Source organism: Poeciliopsis prolifica, unplaced genomic scaffold (assembly GCF_027474105.1).
Source record: "Poeciliopsis prolifica strain line A6 unplaced genomic scaffold, Auburn_PproV2 SCAFFOLD026, whole genome shotgun sequence".
NCBI classification, from domain to species: Eukaryota; Metazoa; Chordata; class Actinopteri; order Cyprinodontiformes; family Poeciliidae; genus Poeciliopsis; species Poeciliopsis prolifica.
In genome coordinates this window covers 3,895,982-3,915,627 of record NW_026562401.1, presented here as the reverse complement: position 1 = coordinate 3,915,627, position 19,646 = coordinate 3,895,982, and the positions used below count along the sequence as shown (strand labels likewise).

Genomic DNA, 19,646 nt, shown 5'->3' with positions numbered 1-19,646 from the left:
GACACCTCACATTTGTTGCTATTAGAGTGTGGTTCTGGGCTAGCGAACAACGCTGCAAAAGCCCCGTCTTGTTTGTCCTGCATCAATCTCCCTCTCCGCTGCTAAAATCTCATTTGTACTCTCCGAAGCAAACTAGGTGCAAGGGAAGCCAACGCTGTTGTGCTAATGAGAAAAATGCAGCTTTTCAGCTTTGGCTCCCAGCAGCAGCATGTCTGTTCAAACATGGTCACACTGGCTGAGCTGAAGTGTAGCTGACTTGGAGTTCACGTCATTTCTCTCCCTTGTCTCATTCTTCAACCACCTGTCGTCTACGTGCTGTTCCCTCTTTCATTTATTTTCAAATCTGCCCATTATATTGTCACTAATGTCAAGCTTCTGTTCTTTTATGCCACAATGACAGTAAATGCTTAATTCCATCAAACAAGACAACGCTCCTTTGCATTTAAGAGGCACCTTGCAAAAGTACTCATATCTAATGAGCGTTTTCAGATTTTGTTGTTACAACAAGAAACTAAAATGTCTTTTAGTTGTATCTTAAGGTTTGTTGTCATGCAGAAAGGTGAACCTCATCTCTTGTATCAAGTCTCAGGCGTCCTGTTGACAGACCAGTTTGTTGTGTTCTCATCTCCATGATGCTGTTCATTTATCTTCTCTTTCCAACCTCTCAGGCATTCACAGAAAAGTTGTATTTATATTGAGATTCAATTACACTCAAGTAGACTTTACTTACTATAGGGCCTTGATGGGTTGTGACACAGGAGTAGCGCAGTAAAAGTAGTGAAAGTGCACATAACATTTCCAAATATGCTTGAAAGCATACAGTTTTTTCCACTTCACAATTATTCATCACTTGATTGAGCTGGCATATAAAACCCAGAAATGTTTGTGCTTGCGAAGTGAAAAAAAAGAAAACACAAGCGATATTAACACTTGTAACGCTCTGTAACCAATTATATGGTCGAGCAGAGTAAATGAATGTCAGTGCGAATCTGTTTGCGTGATTGAATTGAATTGACTTTTTGTTTAAGAGCCTTGAGATGATATTTGTTTTGAAATGTCTCTATATAAATAAGCTGAATCGAATGTTGACAGTTCTAGACAACACGCATGCTTTTACGCACAATGAAATCTAGTTATCCACCTTTCATATCTGAGAATTACTAATTTATTATTTTTTTTCTGCATCTGCTAGCACTGTCACATTTCTGTACCCAGTAAATGTTTTATACCATTTGAAATGCGTTTATTTGTGGTCTCGCTGAGAGAACAGGGGATTAGGTTAGCATAAAGAGGAGAACCAGCTGTTCTGCTGTGTGCAAAGTTCAAAAGCTTGTCATCTACCAGCGGCTCCAAAAGCCACTAATTAATGACAGGTTGTGGTTTCACAGACAGATTTAATGCCAGAATTTTTTCAAGGGAGCTTTCCATTACATTTTTTTCTTCTTCAAATGTATACCTTGTGACAGGATATTACCAAGTCTAAAATAGCAATGGTGCTATTTCAAAACCTATTTCTAGTATGGTCACAGTTTAAAGCTGCATTATGGTAGTTAGTGCTAACTGTAAAAACCTGGTAGTCAAGAGATTTACAGAGAAGTGGTTTCTGTCAGACTGCATAGAGGCTAGAGTAAAAGCCTAAATAGGCCAGGTTGTCATATGACAACATGTAACCAACAGTCGTGCATGCTTACACCTGCTTACAGCCAATTCAGAAACGCCAATCAGTCTGACATGCATGTCTTTGGGTTGTGGGAGGTAACTAGTGCACCTGGAGAAAACCCACGCAGGACTAAAGAGAACATGCAAACCCCACATGAAAAGGAAAAATGGCCCCAGCTGGTTGCCGAGCTTAAACCAAGACCTACTTGCTGCCTCGACATTCATACTGATTGGACAAATCACCCTGTTTCTGCCTGCTATTACTCAAGTTTGAAACCACAAGGCTGCACCACATTTTGATGAAAAAGAAAACCAAGAATGAAAGCTTTAAATTCAATCATAGATATGAAGCCTAGCCTCTTTTTCATAAAGCAAAAATGTGTAAATAGTTGGTTAGTAATGGCATTACATGTATTTTCACATACTGCGTCTGCTGACCTAGTTTGTTCACGGGGTGGCAGAATATGGTGCACTGACCCAGCTGTACTGAGACATTTTACCCTGGATCTCTAGAGGTGAAACGTTTTCATAATTTATTTCCTTTTGTCAATAAAACTGCAAGTAAAATGTCATTAAACGGGAAAGGCTTGACAATATATAATGGTGTAAGTACAAATTTTATTTAGTTAATTCTAACTTATTATGTTTTCAATCAAGCAAGATTAAAACTGTGTATATCTTAACACTTTTCTAATTGATAGTTAACTATTTTGTATGTTTTCTTTTGTATTTTGACCATTTATCTTTGGTTCTAAGCTCCAGGTCTGTGAAGACTCTTTGCCATCACCTTAATCTTTACCTCATGACTGTATATTCACATAACAGCATAAAAACATCAACCTGTATCAACCTTGTTGTTTTAATTTTTTAATCAGTACTATGACTGTAGAGATATGCAAGTTTAGGTAAGTTTAGATTGACTCAGATCAACACACATCTGACTTAATTGAATAATGTGTACTCTTGTTTTATTCCATTTTGAGGAGTGGCTAAGAGAAATTGGCCTCTGTGTGTCATGTTCCATTTACACTCAAAGGGACACACAAAGTCATCAATTACTCATTGAAAGTTCCCAAAATGTCTGAGAAAATTATCAATAATAAAATGTTTTCCTGTTATTTAGTTTGTTTATTTTTTTATTGCCTTTTATTGATGCCAAAATGTTTATTTTTTTATTATGGGATTTTTAAAAATTCCTAAAATAGTGATTTATATTGAAACTTTATAAACATATTTTCATAAATGGTAAAGCAAACTGTGTCGCCGACAGGAATCTCAAAATCAATATTACATCCAAAAGGAAATGTCTTATTTATAAAATGAAAAAAGAGGCTTAATTTCACTTTCTTTGCTTAGAGTAAAAGTCTTGACACTCCAAGCTCATAATCACGCTCTCTCTATGAAAGTCCCGAATACAGCTAAATCATTGCTAATTCTTTGACTCGCATGTGCTGGAGTGTCTGTGGTGAATAAACGATGAGACTGATGAAATGTTGTTCATCAAGATAATGGACCACTACTCCCTTTAATCTTGCAAATTGCAATTGTAACCTTTCTGGTTGCACACAGATTAAGCAAAGATGCTATGTGTTAGTTAGCTTCAGCAGTTCTTGTGATTACGATTTCCTGCTTGGTGTAAGAGGGTACAGTCTTGTCCTGATTCTAATCTAACTGTAGGGATGTAAGATAAAATGATCAAAATACAGATATAAATATAAATCTCAAACTAAACATACATTCATTGTTTTCCAATTTGTTTCGATTTTGCATTAGCTCCTGCTAACGGTGCTAACTGATAAAGTAAACAGCCAATCACAAGCAGGGCACGTTTGTTTCAACAGACATTTTGAATATAACAGCACACAAACGTTTTTAAGGTGGTTTGCCTTTATCCAAGCTCAGATTTTCTGTTGAACTAACACTGACTTCCTTGTTTCCATTTCAGGAATTTTCCCCCAAAGTGGTTTTGTATGTGCAGCAGTAACTTGGGTGATGAGACTGAACCACACAGGAACTTTAACAGAGCACAAGAATAATTAATAAGCAAAACACAGAGTGAGATCGTCATACATTTCATTCATGCATGCATCCACAATCAGAATATTGCAACAATCAAATGTAGAAAAGGTTGACTTCACAAGTACCAACTTAACTTCCAATGAAAGCTGTTTGTTAATTCTGTACATAGGAAAGATTTCAAAAGTGAAGTGAAAAGAAAAGAAGATGCAGAACTACAGAGTCATCGTGGAATTAAAAGAGATGTGTTTGAAACACTACTTTGCGAACGATTTATGCATAAAACAAACTATTGGGTAATCTTCTGGGATTACATTTTGGAGTTACAATCAGTCCATGTTAAAGCTTATATTGCAACTTCCCAGCTTGTATCTATACAACAACATGCAACTTAAAACTTACAAGCTATTTATTTACTTGTTCATAAACCTTAGTCAAGTAAAATATAGAAACAAAAGAATTTGGAAAAATCTGTTTTACAATAAATAAAAAACAAATTTTTTTTTTTTTACTTTAATGTACTGATATTATGTGTTTGAAGTTTTGTTTTAAACCATACTGATTGTGCTTCTTGAAAATCAACTGAGAATCCTAAATACTACAAAGCAGATAAAGACTGTTGTAAGGGTTTAGCTCGTCCAGCAATTATCACAAAAAACATTTTCATCTTATTATCTCATAGCTCTAGAACAAAGATTGGTAAAACATGAGGTTCTACTCTGAATAAAAACATATTTTCTTCTTAAGTTTTGGAGTGATTGTGAACATGCAGATTAATAAGCTGTTTGAGGAGGAACAAAGAAAGCCTTCAACAAAAATCTTTAATATATTTACCAGGCACAATAACAAATGTAACAGACCAAATAAATATATATATATATTTTTTAAAGATGAAATACTTTGAATCTGATTCAGACGCAGGCAAGAGATGGGACAGAAGAATGTTTACCACTGTGTTGCATCACCTTGAATCTCACCTCATCTTTAGGGGCACACTTCTTTAACACGTGCTGTACAGTTTTGGCTGATTTAAAAAACAAAACTGGGATGATGCTTCGGTTTCTTGGATGTCCTGATCTCGCTTGGCATTAATAGATACACCAACTGTGTTTTCTGAGCTTGTGCATTTATTTCCATAAGTGAGTTTGTCTGTTGTTGCTCTGCAAAATGCAATGATGCCAGAAGAGTTGGAGATCACAGCCATTCAATGAAGGCTTCAAATCCTGTGCCTTTTGAATATTAAACTCTTTCAAATTCTTATTATTTATGACATTAAATTCAAAGTTTCGGCACATTTTCACATCAAGATTGAATATTTTTCTAGACTCAAATATCTGCAGTTCTTACTCATTTAAAATGTACTAAAAAAAAGAAAATACAGCCTTTACAGTTTGTATCAATTGCATTGGTATACATCTCTGGTGAGAATTAAAATTTTCATCACTATTACGTAGATCAACCTCCACAACATTCAGTCCTTTGTGAATGTCAGTAGCAGATTGTCTTCCCTTCCACAAACATTACAGATAATTTTCGACATGCATCCATTGCTTCCATTTATTTTTCTGCTGTTTCATGACATTATAATTTGCTTATGTAGTGCCAGTCAAAGTGAAATGTACTTATGAATGCTGCATAGTCATTCCTAATTGAACTAAAAGTTTTATTGATTAAGTCATGGTATAGAAACATGTGGAACTAGTTGTCAAATCTGTCATTATTATTCTTTCCTGAAGATGTCTCCTAGATTGAACAATTTCTCTCAGGTGAAGTTTTCACATGCGTGATTGTTAACAGTAGTGGAAACAGTGTATGGTACGGTCGTGTGATTTTCAGGTGTCTCCAAAATCTGACGGCTTTTAATTGGAAAAAAAAAGTGAACTGTCACAATGAAAATATAACAAAGCCATTTGGTTATCTTCTTCATAAACAGTGGTATCAGGACACGTTTATTAACATGACTACATTTTTTTTTTTCAGAATAAAATATCCATTTTGATCAAATGACACGCTTTGCATTTTATCAGGTGTAGTTTGACCGAATTGTTTCGAGAAATAAATTGGTTGTTCTGTAGATGTTGATGGATTGATGGTAATAGAAAACATTTGCATTTCCAGAGGAAAGCATGGAAAGACAAACATTGTTCCATACTCCATACTCCATTTCATTCCACACCTGCAGAAATTGTTCGGACTGTTCCTGATTGGGTAGGAACCCAGTAAATTATTATTATTGTTATTATTTTTTACACTGTCCAATCTTATTCCAGTGTCCCTTTCACTGCCAACATTTAAATAACAAAAATATTTAAAATAACAATTAAAATTCTGTTGTGCTCTTTTAAAATGTCCTTCAATTTGATAGGTACTCTCTAGTTTTTGAAGAGATTTTATGCATCCGCCCAACATTTAAAAACATCATAGTACATATTCCCAAGCATGTGCATTTGTTGTTGTAACCATGTGGATTTTCTTTTTTCTTACCCCAGTTGTGCGTAAGTGTGCGATTAGCGTGCATTGATCACTGACTTGGTGGACAGCATGCAGAGATAATGAGCTTTTTCAGCTTCTTTAGTTTGGCTGGAAGGCAGCCACGCATCCGCCTACACCGACACAACCACACACACACACGCACACGCACAGGTAGGATCTGAAGGGCTTTCCCCAGCCGTCCACATAACAGCACTGACACAAATGCAAAAGGCAATGCACTGCACATGTTGGTTACAACACATGACTAGCAGAGATAAGTCGCCTGGTACACATGTTTATAATGAATATCAATGACCATGTGTGTGCATGCTAATGACTTAGCCTTGGGATTCTCTCCTGTCAGAGTGATGCCTTCTTGCAATCAGTCTCCAGGGAAACAGGCAGTGGGCAGAAAAGCGATTGCACCTCACCAGAATAAATGCTCACACACACAGACAGACACACACACACACAGACCACATACACACACTTGACTTCACTTTGGAATAAGCTATTACACCCATACACACTCAATTAAATCCAGACAAAGAGCAATGTGAGCGCTCACACATCAGCAGGTGCATTCGTAGGTTTTACTTTTGACAGAGCTGAATGCAAAATAACACGAAGACAAACACACTTCACACATGTGTATACACACTGTGACATGAGTGTTTATGTTATTGCCGGATGATGCAAGTTCTAGCACACCCATGTGTACCAACAGGCTCACACATACAGACGGAGGAAGCTTTGTTATGTTGGAAGAAATGGCGATATTTATACCTGCTGGTGGTGAGACTTGAGGGATCTGAAGTTCCTAAGAAGCAAGCGAGGAGGGGAGCGGAGACGGAGGAGAGGTAAAAGGACAGAGAAGTGCTGAGATGGCTGATAGCCCCTTTAAAGAATATGATGGCGGTTCAATTCCCCGATCATCATCATCATGTAACGCCTGAAAGCAGCACACAGCCTCAGTAAGTGGTCAAGCAGAGAAAGGTCCAGGGAGGTCCACCAGTAAATGCCTGCCAGAAATGTCACAGATAGAACAGCGAAGGCGCTGATGGAGGGATGGCGTACGAGCAGAAGAGGGGCATGTGAAGGAGATGTAAGACGACTGAGATGGCAATGACCCCCTTGGGGAAATGGAGACATATTTAAGAAATACCAGAGGGAGGGAACATAAACACTCACTTTAAGAGACATGAAAAAGGAGAGGGAGAGAAGAGAGAACGGGGAAGAGCACCGCCGTAAATGAATAAGACAACTGCACTGTTTTAGTTTTAAACTAATTTATGACTGGATAACTTTTTTCCTGTCAAACAGTTTTTATCAAATGAGTTGCCATTCAGAAACACAGAGGAAAACACAGATAACAGCAATTATACCATCAGTTTTAATGCAGAGTGTCCAAAGTCAGTCCTCATGTTTCGGTATTTCCCTGCTTCAACACACCGAATGAACGACTCGAATGAATGAGCCATTAATGTGCTTACAGCACCTGAATCAAATAAATTGGCCATTAGCAGGTTGATAACATGCTGGGGATCTGCTGGTTTGGAGCCGGTACACATCTAAAATCTGCAGGACATCAGTCTCTGAAGACTGCAGCTAAACACTCCTGATGTATAATAGAGCTGAAGCTCCGAGAACTGAAGGGTAAAAATGTATCCTCCATGTACTGAATGTGTCTTTTTCTTCCTCATCGTCTTCTCTTTAAGACTAGATTTTAACCCAATCGTCCTCCTTGTGTTGCTCCAGGTCACCTTTTCATTGTATGTATCTTCTTCATCTGTCATTTGCTTAACTATTACACTTTTTTGTCCCTCTTTATGGTCCATTTTCATACCAACTAACATCCTCATCCTTCTTTGCACCCACTGTTAACTTCACTGGTCATCCTAATTTCTCTTAACAATCCTTTTTCATCCAAATCATCAATCTGTATGACACCATCTCAACCCTCTAAATGACCGTTCATTCCATTACTGTCCCACACATCCTCCTCATCCCTCCTTATGTCTCATGTCTCTGTGTCCATTTTATTCTCTTCATCCCTTCAGTCCTTCATCTTCCTCTACTGCCTCATTCTCAATCAAATTTAATGCCACACCCTCATCATCAATCTGCACATTCCTTCTTCTATCATTTCATGCTCATCGTCCTTTTTTTGCCCTCCTAATCTTCTCATCCCTCTTTGTGAGGCCTGTTAATTGTACTTATTGTCCTCGTTTCTCTTTATGACACCTTCTAATCCCACTTTTTCTCCTCAACTCTTTTTACAACCGCTTTTCTTGGCACTCATCAATCCTCATGTCTGCTCTTCAACCATCTCATCGGCTTCATCCCTATTTAGTGAAGCTGTTTTATGATTCATATTCCCATATTCTCTCCTTTGCTCCTCATCACCCTCTGTATGACCCTCTCCATCCACTCATCTCTCTCTTTATAACTTATTTTCATCCCTTCTTTCTCCTTATCCCCTTTTGAGACCCCTCACCATCCCTATTCTCCTCATCTACCTTTAAAACAACTTTACACCTTGCTCATCCCTGTTTATCACCACTTTTCTTTCTCCTGGATGAAGATCAACCTTTTGCTTCGTCTATCGCCTCGTCCTCCCTCCGCTTTGATTAAACCAGTGAACTCCCATCGTTGTGCCGTGTCGCTTTCTGGTGATCTGAAATCGGTAGACGGAGCTGTGCTCGTCGCTTGCAGCAGCTCCTGTATCTGTTTATTAAAGAGTCTCTTCCCTGTTTGTACTAAATATTTTAGCTGTGTCTCCAGTGAGAGAATGAAAGACATTTGCATTTAGAAACATATCATAATGTAGCAGCTACATTAAATATTAAAAACTACTCAGTGTTATCACTGAGACAGAGACAGGACAAGTCAGGTTATAAAGGCAGAGGATATTATGTACTTTATTTCATACAAGCGCAGTCACACACAACACTTAGTTGCTGTTTACTGACTCTCAGTAAATGCTCTGGCGGGTTCCTGAGCATAACAGCGAGTTTTTTTCATATTAAACTCTGAAGTCTTCGCCTTCATTAACAAAAACTCAGTATTTTATCTCATTCAATATAGACACATTCCCTTAACTATATCTGGACCTTGACCTTTTGAGTTGTTAAATTTATTGCCAACATGCACTATCAGGTAGCCAAGCAACAAAAGAAGAAACATTTAACCGGAAAATAAGTTGCCGTAGGTGTATAAATCATCATTACATTGATTTTCATTTTGTTTGGTTTTGTTCTCAGGGCGCACAATAATTTAATGCTTTCTTGGCTTGGTCAAGTAGAAGAAAATCTGCTATAGCTGGGCGTGATGCAATTATTCATTCATGTCAGCTGCCGATGGCTTGTCCTCTTCCTCAGAAGCAGAAATAGCCAATCAGTCACTTCGAGGGAAACATGTACTGCTTCATACCAGCTGTTTGCATATCATGTTACGTTCATGAGACATTAAACTTATTCTCCAAATAAAAAATATTATTTTTTGAAAAAAAAAATTCCCCTCAAAAACACAGTGTACCGAATGCAACAGTTTGTGATGCGTGTGCTGAGCAACATCAAGTACAGCTCATACTCCCACTTGTTAGCCCGTCCTGTGCGTCACACGTGTGCAAAGTGAGTGCGCTGACGATGTGACAGGTGTGGTTGACAACAGCTGTGCATTCTCTCAGAATAGCCCGCGTTGCATCGCAGGCCTGGAACGGGGTGTGGAGCCGGTCGGCTGAACTGACACCGGCAGGCAACCGGTCCAAAGTCTGCGAGATTCTTGGTTGCTCTCACACAGATTCCCTCATATTCTTAAAATCAATAATGGATGCCCTACGTGAAAAAATGTCCTCACATAGCTGTTAAATACCCACAGAAATGTGCAGGAGAGGTAGCAGGAGATGCAAACGCAAAAGAGCCTGGAACTCTTAACATGTACAGTGCAGAAGAGAACTTATAGAGAGAATATAAAAGGCTTTGCGCTGCTCTTTCATCTTTCAGGCTTTGTAAGTGAAAAGTCACCATTTTGCCTGACAGCAAGTTCAATTATTCATGCTGCCTGCCGTACATGAGAACAATTTTTTAACCTGCGACCAGGACTCATCGAGCGGATCTCACATCTCAGTGCTCAGGCTTGAAGACAACCGAAAGGAACGGAAAGGCAATGAAAGACAGAGGCCACAAAGCAACAAGTTGGACGCTGTGACTTCAGATTGTGCTGATGGAGTAGGAAAGGCTGGTGATGCACTCACTTGCAACATTCGCAGTCACGAAGAAGGTGTCTTCCAAAGTTAACCTCGCTCGCTTTATCCATCCAAATATTCGCTCTGCAAAATGCAGCCCACCCCACTCGGGTCCAGTCTTATTCTTCGTCTCTATTTTAGGGAGCTAAATCGAGCAGCTGGACCTCCTGAAGAGAGCTCTGAGAGATATGTACACACTGGCTGGAGACTGCACACAGACCCTGTTATCAGAATATGCTGTATGTACAGGTGCAACTCAGCGCATCAAACTATCATCCACAAGTTATTATTCAATAACTCAATTATAAAGTTGCATCTGGTACATTAGATAGTAGTATTTTTAATTATTATTATTATTAGTAGTAGTAGTAGTAATGGCTTACAGCCAAAAGCAACAACAAAACAGTTTCATTAAGCCTGAATATCACGTAAGATCAACAACAAAAACAATTTTCAAAAAAGCTATGAAATGGCAAACAATTATGGGGGAAAACTACAGAGTGTAGTCAAGCAAATAGACATTGACATTCTTCAGCAGGAGGGTAAGCCACCAGACTTCATTGTAAAGAAGCTGGATGTTTACAGAGTGCTGTATGCGAGCATGTTTTCATAAAGTTAAGTTAAAAATGTGGTTACAAAAAATCTAAGTCTAACAAAATTAAAATTAGAGCACTAATTTGTCTTCTGCCAACAAACTGATTTCCAGCTGGATTTTTGCCTGAACTAACATTGGTACCAATACATGCTGACCATAGTGATATTGTGCTGGATAACAAAGTATTAAGAGGAAAATGAGAAAAAAATGGGCTTCCTGAGAACCTCAGCAGAGCCACAGCCTCAAGCGTTGTGTTCATAAAATGTACAATACATGATAAGCTGATATTTTTTGTGTTAAAAATGCTCAATGATTGTTGTAGAGATTAAAATTCGCAGAAGTAAAAGGTTTACACATATCACTGTGTAAAATAAACATGTGGAACATATGAATTTCACTTGGTAATTAAATAGTGAATGAAAATAAGATTTCTAGTTCACTGAGATGGACCTGAAGGGGTTTTTGTGATGAAACCAGGTACTAGTGATTGGACTTTTCCACACCACCTAAAGAAGTCAATATGAAACACAACATGCAGCACAAATACAATCAAATAAAATCAGCAACAATTGTGAGTTCATGCTCCTGGGGGTGGACAGTCCTTGTGTGGGTGAGTGATTTTCAGAAATCAATAGAAGAAATCATTCAAAGCTTCCACCCTCAGACGAGTTTCAGCTGAACGAACGTCTCTCTACCTTTCTCTGGGCTCCCTTCCCATTCGTCTCTCTTTCCCATCTCGCTTTCATCCACATGATTGCCATCCATTTTTCACCACAACAACCGGTGGGCCTCTGTCCTTCTCAGATATCTAAGTGAGTGTTTGAGCTGTTTGATGGTCCTCCAGTTTCTGCTGGACTGAAACCAAATCAAACTAAAACTAATTGCCAGAACACATTTAGATGTCTGGGTGCTATCCTGGAGAAAGCTTTCCTGAAAAGTTTGAGGTTTTTTTTTTTTTTTAATCCTGCTTTCCTTGAACTCCACTCCTAACAAGAGTGATTATAGATTATTCATTAAGGTGACGGAGCTGGCATTACCCTGCTCAAACACATGGGATCTCCATTCATTTGTTTTGATAGACAATACTGCCAGTTTAAGATGGGCCGCATTGATTGTAGCTTAAGAACCTAAATCAGGCTTTTCATTATCGCCTTTCCTTTCTTCCATCCTTCCACAGACTTTCATTCTCACTCAGCCGCTTCTCTCTTCCGATCACACTCCCCCAGCTTGACGCCCACTGCGAGAGCAGGGAAGCAGAGGAGTGAGAAAAGTGAAGCGAAGAAGAGGAAGAAAAAAAAGAATAATGAAAGAAACACAGGAATAAAAGGAAGCCCGGATAAAGAAACGGACAGGGATTTCAAAATAAAACAGAGGGGACAGATGGAGGAAGAGGACATGAAAGTGCCGGCCATCTCCTCTGAGAGCGATGACTGCCGGACGAGAAGCGAGGAGGAAAAAGACAAAGAGGAGTTGAAAGACAAATTCAGACCCATACATTTTCATGAATAGGAAGACACTGCTTTTGCAAAGGTGTTTTTAATACAGCAGTTGGAAGAAGAAAAGAAAGAAAGTTGGCAGCACAGAGCAGGCAGATCCCATCCCAGAGTGACCTGTACGATAAACTGGAGGCCACACACATTGAGAAAGGGATGCAAAGCATCTAACCGGCTACCTGTAAATCAGAGTGCCACCAAATCTTTTACATGATCAATGATCCTACTGTGACAAGATGTGGAAGTAATGTTTCCGCCTCATTAGATAAAGAGAACCAGCCCTCTGTAATGTGTCAGACCAAAAAAGAAGGATGGGATGAGGGCAGGGATAGCAGGAAGGTGACCACAAGACACTGGGAGGCTAACTAACACACATACACACCCAATATAAACACACAAAAACAGCCAGGGGCCAGTTCAGCTTATTACACTGGCCATTACACAGACAAATGAGATCCTGGCCTCCTACTGATAATCTGCCCTGCATGTCCTTTGTGTCGTTGCATCACATCACCCGGAAGCAGCTACTGTCAAGCTCAGTCGTTACAGTGCACAACGTTTCTCCAACACGTGTGTACAGAGCTGGTCTGACTGTGTGAAGAGTTACAAGAAGCTACAAAGTGGTAAATATGGCTGCTCACTAGGGTGTGTTAAATTGGCATTTTTCTTGTCAAACTGAAGTGTGTCCAGCAAAGTCATTGTGATCTTGTGACTTTGACTGGTCAGGTTAAGTCTAAGCTAATATTCTGGGCTCTGGATGTCGAGGTAAAAGCTTTAAATTGGACACCCCCTGCCTATCAAACACAAAAATGAAAGTCATTTGTATTTGGTTGATTTTTTTTGTGTGTAATAATGATTTTGACAATGAATCTTATGGTGTTGGAAAGCTTGTTGACTGCTTACAACTGTAAGTCGAGTTGAGAATAAGGACTGCACTCATGCAACCATTGCAATTCCACATCATCACAAACTGCGAACTAATGCATCATCCAAAATAACAACATTTCCCACAACACAGCAGCGTTTATCAAACACAACATCCACAATTTGGAAGAGGAGAAGACGGAACAACCTGTTGCAATCTTGACCTCAACACCACTGAATGTTTGTGGGAGCATTCTGTCTTTATGCCAGAGTGACAGATAAAGCCACAGTGGCAAACTTGCAGCAAATGCTGCTCAAGGAATGGAATGCCATTCCACAACAGTGTGTGACCGCGCTGTTGACGACCATGAGGAGGGACAAGCCACTACTTAGAATTGGTAAACGAATAAACTGCAAATGCATACTTTTTTCTTTACATTTCAATCACGCAAAGCAATAAACAACACCAAGAATGAGCTGTTTCACATTAGCGGAGAGGACAATCAACCAGACTCAACTCAGCTGCTCCACCCACAAGATTTCCTGAATTTTGTTTTGATTTTATTTTTGAGGCTCCTGGTTTGAAGGAAGAAGGAAAGCAGTTCTTGTTGACCCAGTGAGCTACTGAAGAACCCTTATAGAGTTGAAACAATCTACACTCATTACAGATTTGTGAAACCTTTGCTCCATTTGTGAAGACAGAAACTTGGGCATGCTGAATTTCTTTTAAAATGTGGCTAAAAGCCTCATATTGTCAGCTAAATGTGTCTTTATAACTTGGTTGTTAACCTTTATGGTGACTTTCTCTACAAGCTCCAGCTCAGTTCACCCATTTGCCAATTCACACCTCTAGTTATACAAAGACTTAATAATTATTATTTGTCTCATTTTACTTTCATTTTATGCTTCTGAAACAACTATAATGATTAAACGGTACCATATTACTTCAGTTCATTTGTTTAGCTGTTTAAGTTTCTTAGATGCATTGCGGACACAATTTATTATGTCAACTCTCAAATGCCCTATAAAACATGTCTTGTACTCCACTTTAAATGGCAGATAGGAAATTTTTCCACAGAAAAGTTGAATATGAAATAACCAAAGCTCAAAATGTTCAAAGAATTGAAATGACAAGATTACGACACAATACTTACAATATAAAAGGAAAATAGATTTAAAAAAAAAACAATACACAAGAAAATATACAAGAAAAGTTAACATAAGAGATTTTTAATAGACCTTGGCAAATGCAACTACAAACATGATGTGGTGGTTCAGTGGTATATTTCCAGTGTTGATTCAGACATTAGAGAATATTTCAAAAGTTTTGCATCATGCTTCCAGAAAGCAAAATATGTAGGAAGGAACTTAGAAGGAAACCACATTTTTATCATATCAGCTGTTCATAAAGAATCTGGGCTTCTGCAGGTTTTATGTATTTTATTCTTCACCACTTCATGTTTTTGCAGTTTTGTACCAGATTCTTTATTTTTTATTTTTTTCAGATACAAAAAGGAGCCATCTGCCACAAAATATTAATTCAGTTGGGAACAATTTGTCAAATTGGCAAAGCAGTGAATTAACACGGAGCTGGTTTCAGCAGATACCAGGAAGGCTGAATGTCTACTGCATCTTAGATCTCTGTCTGTTGAGAAACAAGCTGGGTTTGGGCATTTCTGTGACCTTTAAGAAATGTAAAGAGTTTGAGGGTAGGGTCTACATCCTCTAAGGAAAACATATGTTGGACTTTTCCCCCTACAACATTCTTAACTCGAACCTCTTCTTAATCTTTGTTTGGCGTTTCCAACACCTGAGAGTCAAGTGGGAGCCAAATCGTTATAAATATCTCATTTGTTATTTCTCTGATCCTCCCTTTGTTTCATTCTTTGTTGTTATGAATTAGTGTAGTCTACTGAGACAATTTAAATAAATGAATATATTATCATTCGTCCAATAAGCAGGTCTTCATTCTTTATCCATTCGGATGCTGATCTCTCATCTGAACCCTGGGCTGAAAAATGGAAACTCAGCTAAACAAAACTTTTATAGCGTCATTTATTAACCAACTGGATACATTAAAAGAGTCACAGTGGTACAAGACTGAGTCAGAAATTAAAATTATGGACTCAGTGTAAATTCAGGTGATTTCAAAAGAAACTGTTGCACGGTAAGTAATGGTCATCATTTCTTATTCTCATGCTAATCCAAGATTCAGCGAAATGTTTTCAGGGTTTTGTATTTTTAAATTTGATTGTTAAAAAACTAAACTGAGAGGAATTTAGCTTTGCTAAGCAGGGAACTGGGGCTGGAATAGATCCGGATTTACGGGACTTGAGCCAGGGTTCATCTCTGTGGAAAAACAAAGAACTGGTGCTAAGTAAGCACTGGAACCAGTTTGATGGGGAAGGCCCCATAGAGGCTGATGTTTATGCTCAACAATGCTAATCATGCTAATTGCACTAAGTGTTGACAAAAAAATGCTGCAGATCGTTTACAATAATAAATCAGTCATGAAACCCTGATTTCACGCACTGTTTTTCTACACACACACACAGTGTGACATTGTCTCTGCTCCTAATATTAACGATGAACGAGCTGTTAGGGGAGAAAGACTAGAAAAGAAGGTTATAATGCTCTTATAATAGTCTTCAAACATAAATTGTAATTGGCTAAAACTAGTATCAGTGCATTTTTGTAAGATATAATTTTAAAAGCAAATATTAGAGGAGCTTTTTATCTTATCATGCTGGTTGACACTATATTTATGCAAAAGACAATTTTACAGCGAGAGCGTATAATTATTTCGTGTATCAATACTTCCTTTTTGTCTTCAAAACATATGACAAAAAATTTCTGTTGTGTCTCAAAATTTGTGTTGAGGAGCACAATTTTGTTAGCATTGTGGACAATATTTGGCTTGAAAATGTTGAAGGTACTATTTTCAGTCCAAAGTCTACTTTCTGATGTCATGACACTTATCCACAGACATTCAACAATCTCTAATCATTTCTTTTTTACAATAAATTAAAAACATAACAGTACACAAAAAATTATGCTCACTTATCAGTCATCTCATGAGACAATTTTTTCTGATTTTCAATTTCTCAGTGATTATGTTCGCTCACTTATTTGAAGGAAAGAATACCAATCATACCAGCCCACAAAATGAACCTTTTTGATATCACCTTCTAATATTTTGCTGCTACATAATGTGTTGTAACGCTTTTCATATAAATTTCCTCATGTAATCAGCTGTAACCTGACTGACATTTCGTCATCAGGTGAGGATAAATCACACTCACCTTGTTGTACACTCCCCACGACAGCTCGGTCTCGATCACCATGACCACGATGCCAAACATCCCGAAGATGAGGGCGTAGTCGCTCAGCCTCTTCCTCTTCTCGAAAAGCGCCCTGCGATGCCCCAACTTATAGCCGATGTTTTGGTTCTTCCGTTTTGGGGCCTTGGAGGTGCTGCCTCTGGCCCCACTGCCCGTTGCCCCGACCCCTCCCTGCCTGCTGCCCCGCTCAGACTGTCCCCGCCTACTCTCCACCAATGCGTGGTTCTGGTGGTAGATGGACATTTGGTTGGACGTGGAGTCAGTGATGTCATACCCTCGTCTGGGGTACGGCGAGTCTTCTTTGGACGAGATCACAATCTCTGGGGGGCTCTGGATAGGGGGTTGGTGAGTAGATGACTGGGTTTCTGAGTAAGTGGGAGGGGCGTCTCGCTGTCTGTCATGTCCGCCAGTCGCCGTTGCCCCGGCAACAGCCGAAACGCCACCCTCTTTGGTTTCACTGCTGCTGTCCGATTCGATGAGGTTTCTCCTGGAGGCGCTGAGGCGGCTCAGGGGCTTCATGACCCCACCTGTGTACTTGCAGGAACTCATGGCAATTTCCGTGAAGGGGTTACTGTCCCTGCGGTGGACAAGTGGACTGGCCTGTCTGTGCTTGCTGCCCCTGTCCCTCTCCCTGTCACGCTCTCTGTCCCTATCCCGCTCCATGGAGGGCGAGTGGGAGGAGTAAAAGAGGGCATTATAGACTGGGGAGTTGTCTCCACTCAGGCTGTGCTGGGAACCCACGCAGGACGAAAGTGGGGTACTGGTGGGGTGCAGGGCATTGGGAAGAGCCGGAGGCAGAGGCTGGGCTCCAGAGGAGGACAGAGGTAACTTAGAGAGGGGCGCCGGAGGCAAGTTGGGTGTGGCAGAGGACGGCGATGAGGTGCTGCCATTCAGGCGATCGATACTTGAAGCTCCTGTGTGGTTGGAGTGGTTCGATCCTGGCTGGTTGCCAGCCGTGGAGGGATGGGATATGCTGCCCAGAGGAAGGAGGAAGCGCTGGTCCTCATCCTCGCTCCCTCCTAGCAGAGCCATGCTCAGAGAAGGGGGAGGCTCCATTGTCAGAGCTGTGGCCAAGCACCTGACTACAGCTTAACACACAAGGGGGGAAAGAAACACAAACAGAGGATGATCACTCACTTTTTTTCTTCATGCAACACAACAGAACAGGACAGAGATCAAAATGAATGAGGAGCAAGTTTCCAAATGTTGGGTGTGTGTGCCAAAAAAGGGCCAACAGAGTGCAGCGAGGCTGTCATAATTTGGAGGAAATGTTATTCCTTTAGTCACATTTGAGTCAGCTGCCCAGCCAGTCACTCTCTCAACCCTCAGTCCCTCTGATTCCTGGTGTCTCCTTGTTCTCTCACATCCCACAGCTCGCCCAGAAATCTCTTCCATAAAATGTCATCGAGGTTTACGCTGATGTTGTCAGTCAGGAGAGGGGGGTAAAATCCTCTGGCTTTACCCCCATGAAAATCAGATCAAGCTTAGAGACTCTGAGGATAACAATTTCACATCTGTCAATTTGCAGGGGAAGCGTGGCTGCAAGGAAAGGCTCTGTTAACCATAAGTTGGCTGCGATCAGCTGCCGGCGACTGATCAAAATGCAATAACCTACTTTCAGTATGATATAACCAGATACCTTCACCACCCCTCCCCACCTACCTCCGACCTCTTCTCCCTCGATCCTTGCCCCCCAGGTTAGGCGCGTTCAATCACTGGCTGGTTGAAAAAAAGGACCACCACACTTTTTCTTTCTCATGTTGTCAGATCCATCCCCCCCTCGGTCCTTTTTTCCGCTTCGTCTCCTCTCAGTCCCTCCACAGGTCCTCGTCTCACCAAAAGAAAGACACAATTTGCGCGTCGCTTCTTCGCAGAATGAATGAACGTGTCCTCCTCGTTCTCCTCCTCCTCCTCCTCACTTTGAATGTTCAGCTTGTTTCCCCCAAAACGATCATCGCGTGTGACTCGACGGTGTCCATTTCTATCCCGCTTCAGGGAGAAGATGATGAGGAGGAATAATCCACTGGTGACTGGATCAAAATCGGGCCAACCTGTGGCTGCGCGTTAACAAAATGTGCAAAAAAAAAAAAAAAAAAAAAAAGGAGAGAAGCAGAAAAAAGGGGGGGAGAAACTCGCCTGGGTGTGATTTAACAATCCAAAGATGAGCAGTAAAGTCTGTGATTAAATACGTGACAACAGCGACTATAACACTCAACCCCCAGCTCCCCGTCTCTCCGTCTCTGTCTCTCACTCTCTCCTCCAACTTCTCTGCGTCCTTTCTCCGCCTCCAGAGCCGCCGCTCCTTCCTCATTGGCCGCTGAAGCGAGCGCAGAAAACAGGTGGCAGGAAATGCGCGCGATGTGGCCGTTTAATTTACTGTACCCTGGTTAATTCTGGGTAATTATTGCTTTCATTGTAACCTCAGAAAACATTATCCATATGGCGAGGTGGCATGTGTGTCTTTGATTTCATTTCTGATCATTAATCTTATAGAAAGACACGTAATAAAATTCTGTGATTTCATGCCGGTTTAAATCAGTCAACATTAGAACTCAACATCTCTGCCAGTGGGAGGTGGCCCCACTTCTTCTTGGTGACCTCCTGCTGCCCCATGAAGTGGAGACTCTGACATGCCCAGCTCCAGGAGAGAGCCCCAAAAAATCCAGATGAGATTTTGGAGCCCTTTGACTTTGTCCCGTAAGAGGCCATAGTTCACAAAGGGGGGAGTTTTAAGCGCTGGTTTCTGTGTGGGAGATGGTACTTTCCTCAAACAGAGACATGACTCGGGTAATTGTAACTATTATTGCTCTACTCTGTTTATGAGTGACGATACTTGGAGCAAGTGATAAACAGACTCAAGATTTTGTTGCAGTAAAGTAGGAGATGAGCCAGAAAGCACGGTAGGAGTTACTCTACATTACAACCTTTATTTATGATCACAAGATGAATCATGACTGAAA

At 40.3% G+C, this 19,646-nt stretch overlaps 1 protein-coding gene across 1 annotated transcript in view; it reads right to left on the bottom strand.

Annotated features, from left to right (window-relative positions):
* The window catches only part of kcnn3 (potassium intermediate/small conductance calcium-activated channel, subfamily N, member 3), a 74,521-nt gene extending 55,612 nt beyond the window's left edge, over nucleotides 1-18,909 (bottom strand). The window contains exons 1-2 of the mRNA XM_055047899.1: nucleotides 18,349-18,909; nucleotides 16,648-17,774 (exon numbers count right to left, since the gene is read on the bottom strand). Of these exons, the coding sequence (XP_054903874.1) occupies nucleotides 16,648-17,742 (1,095 nt within the window). The 5' untranslated portion in view covers nucleotides 17,743-17,774; nucleotides 18,349-18,909. The remainder of the gene's footprint in view (nucleotides 1-16,647; nucleotides 17,775-18,348) is intronic.
* Nucleotides 18,910-19,646: the final 737 nt, after the last annotated feature.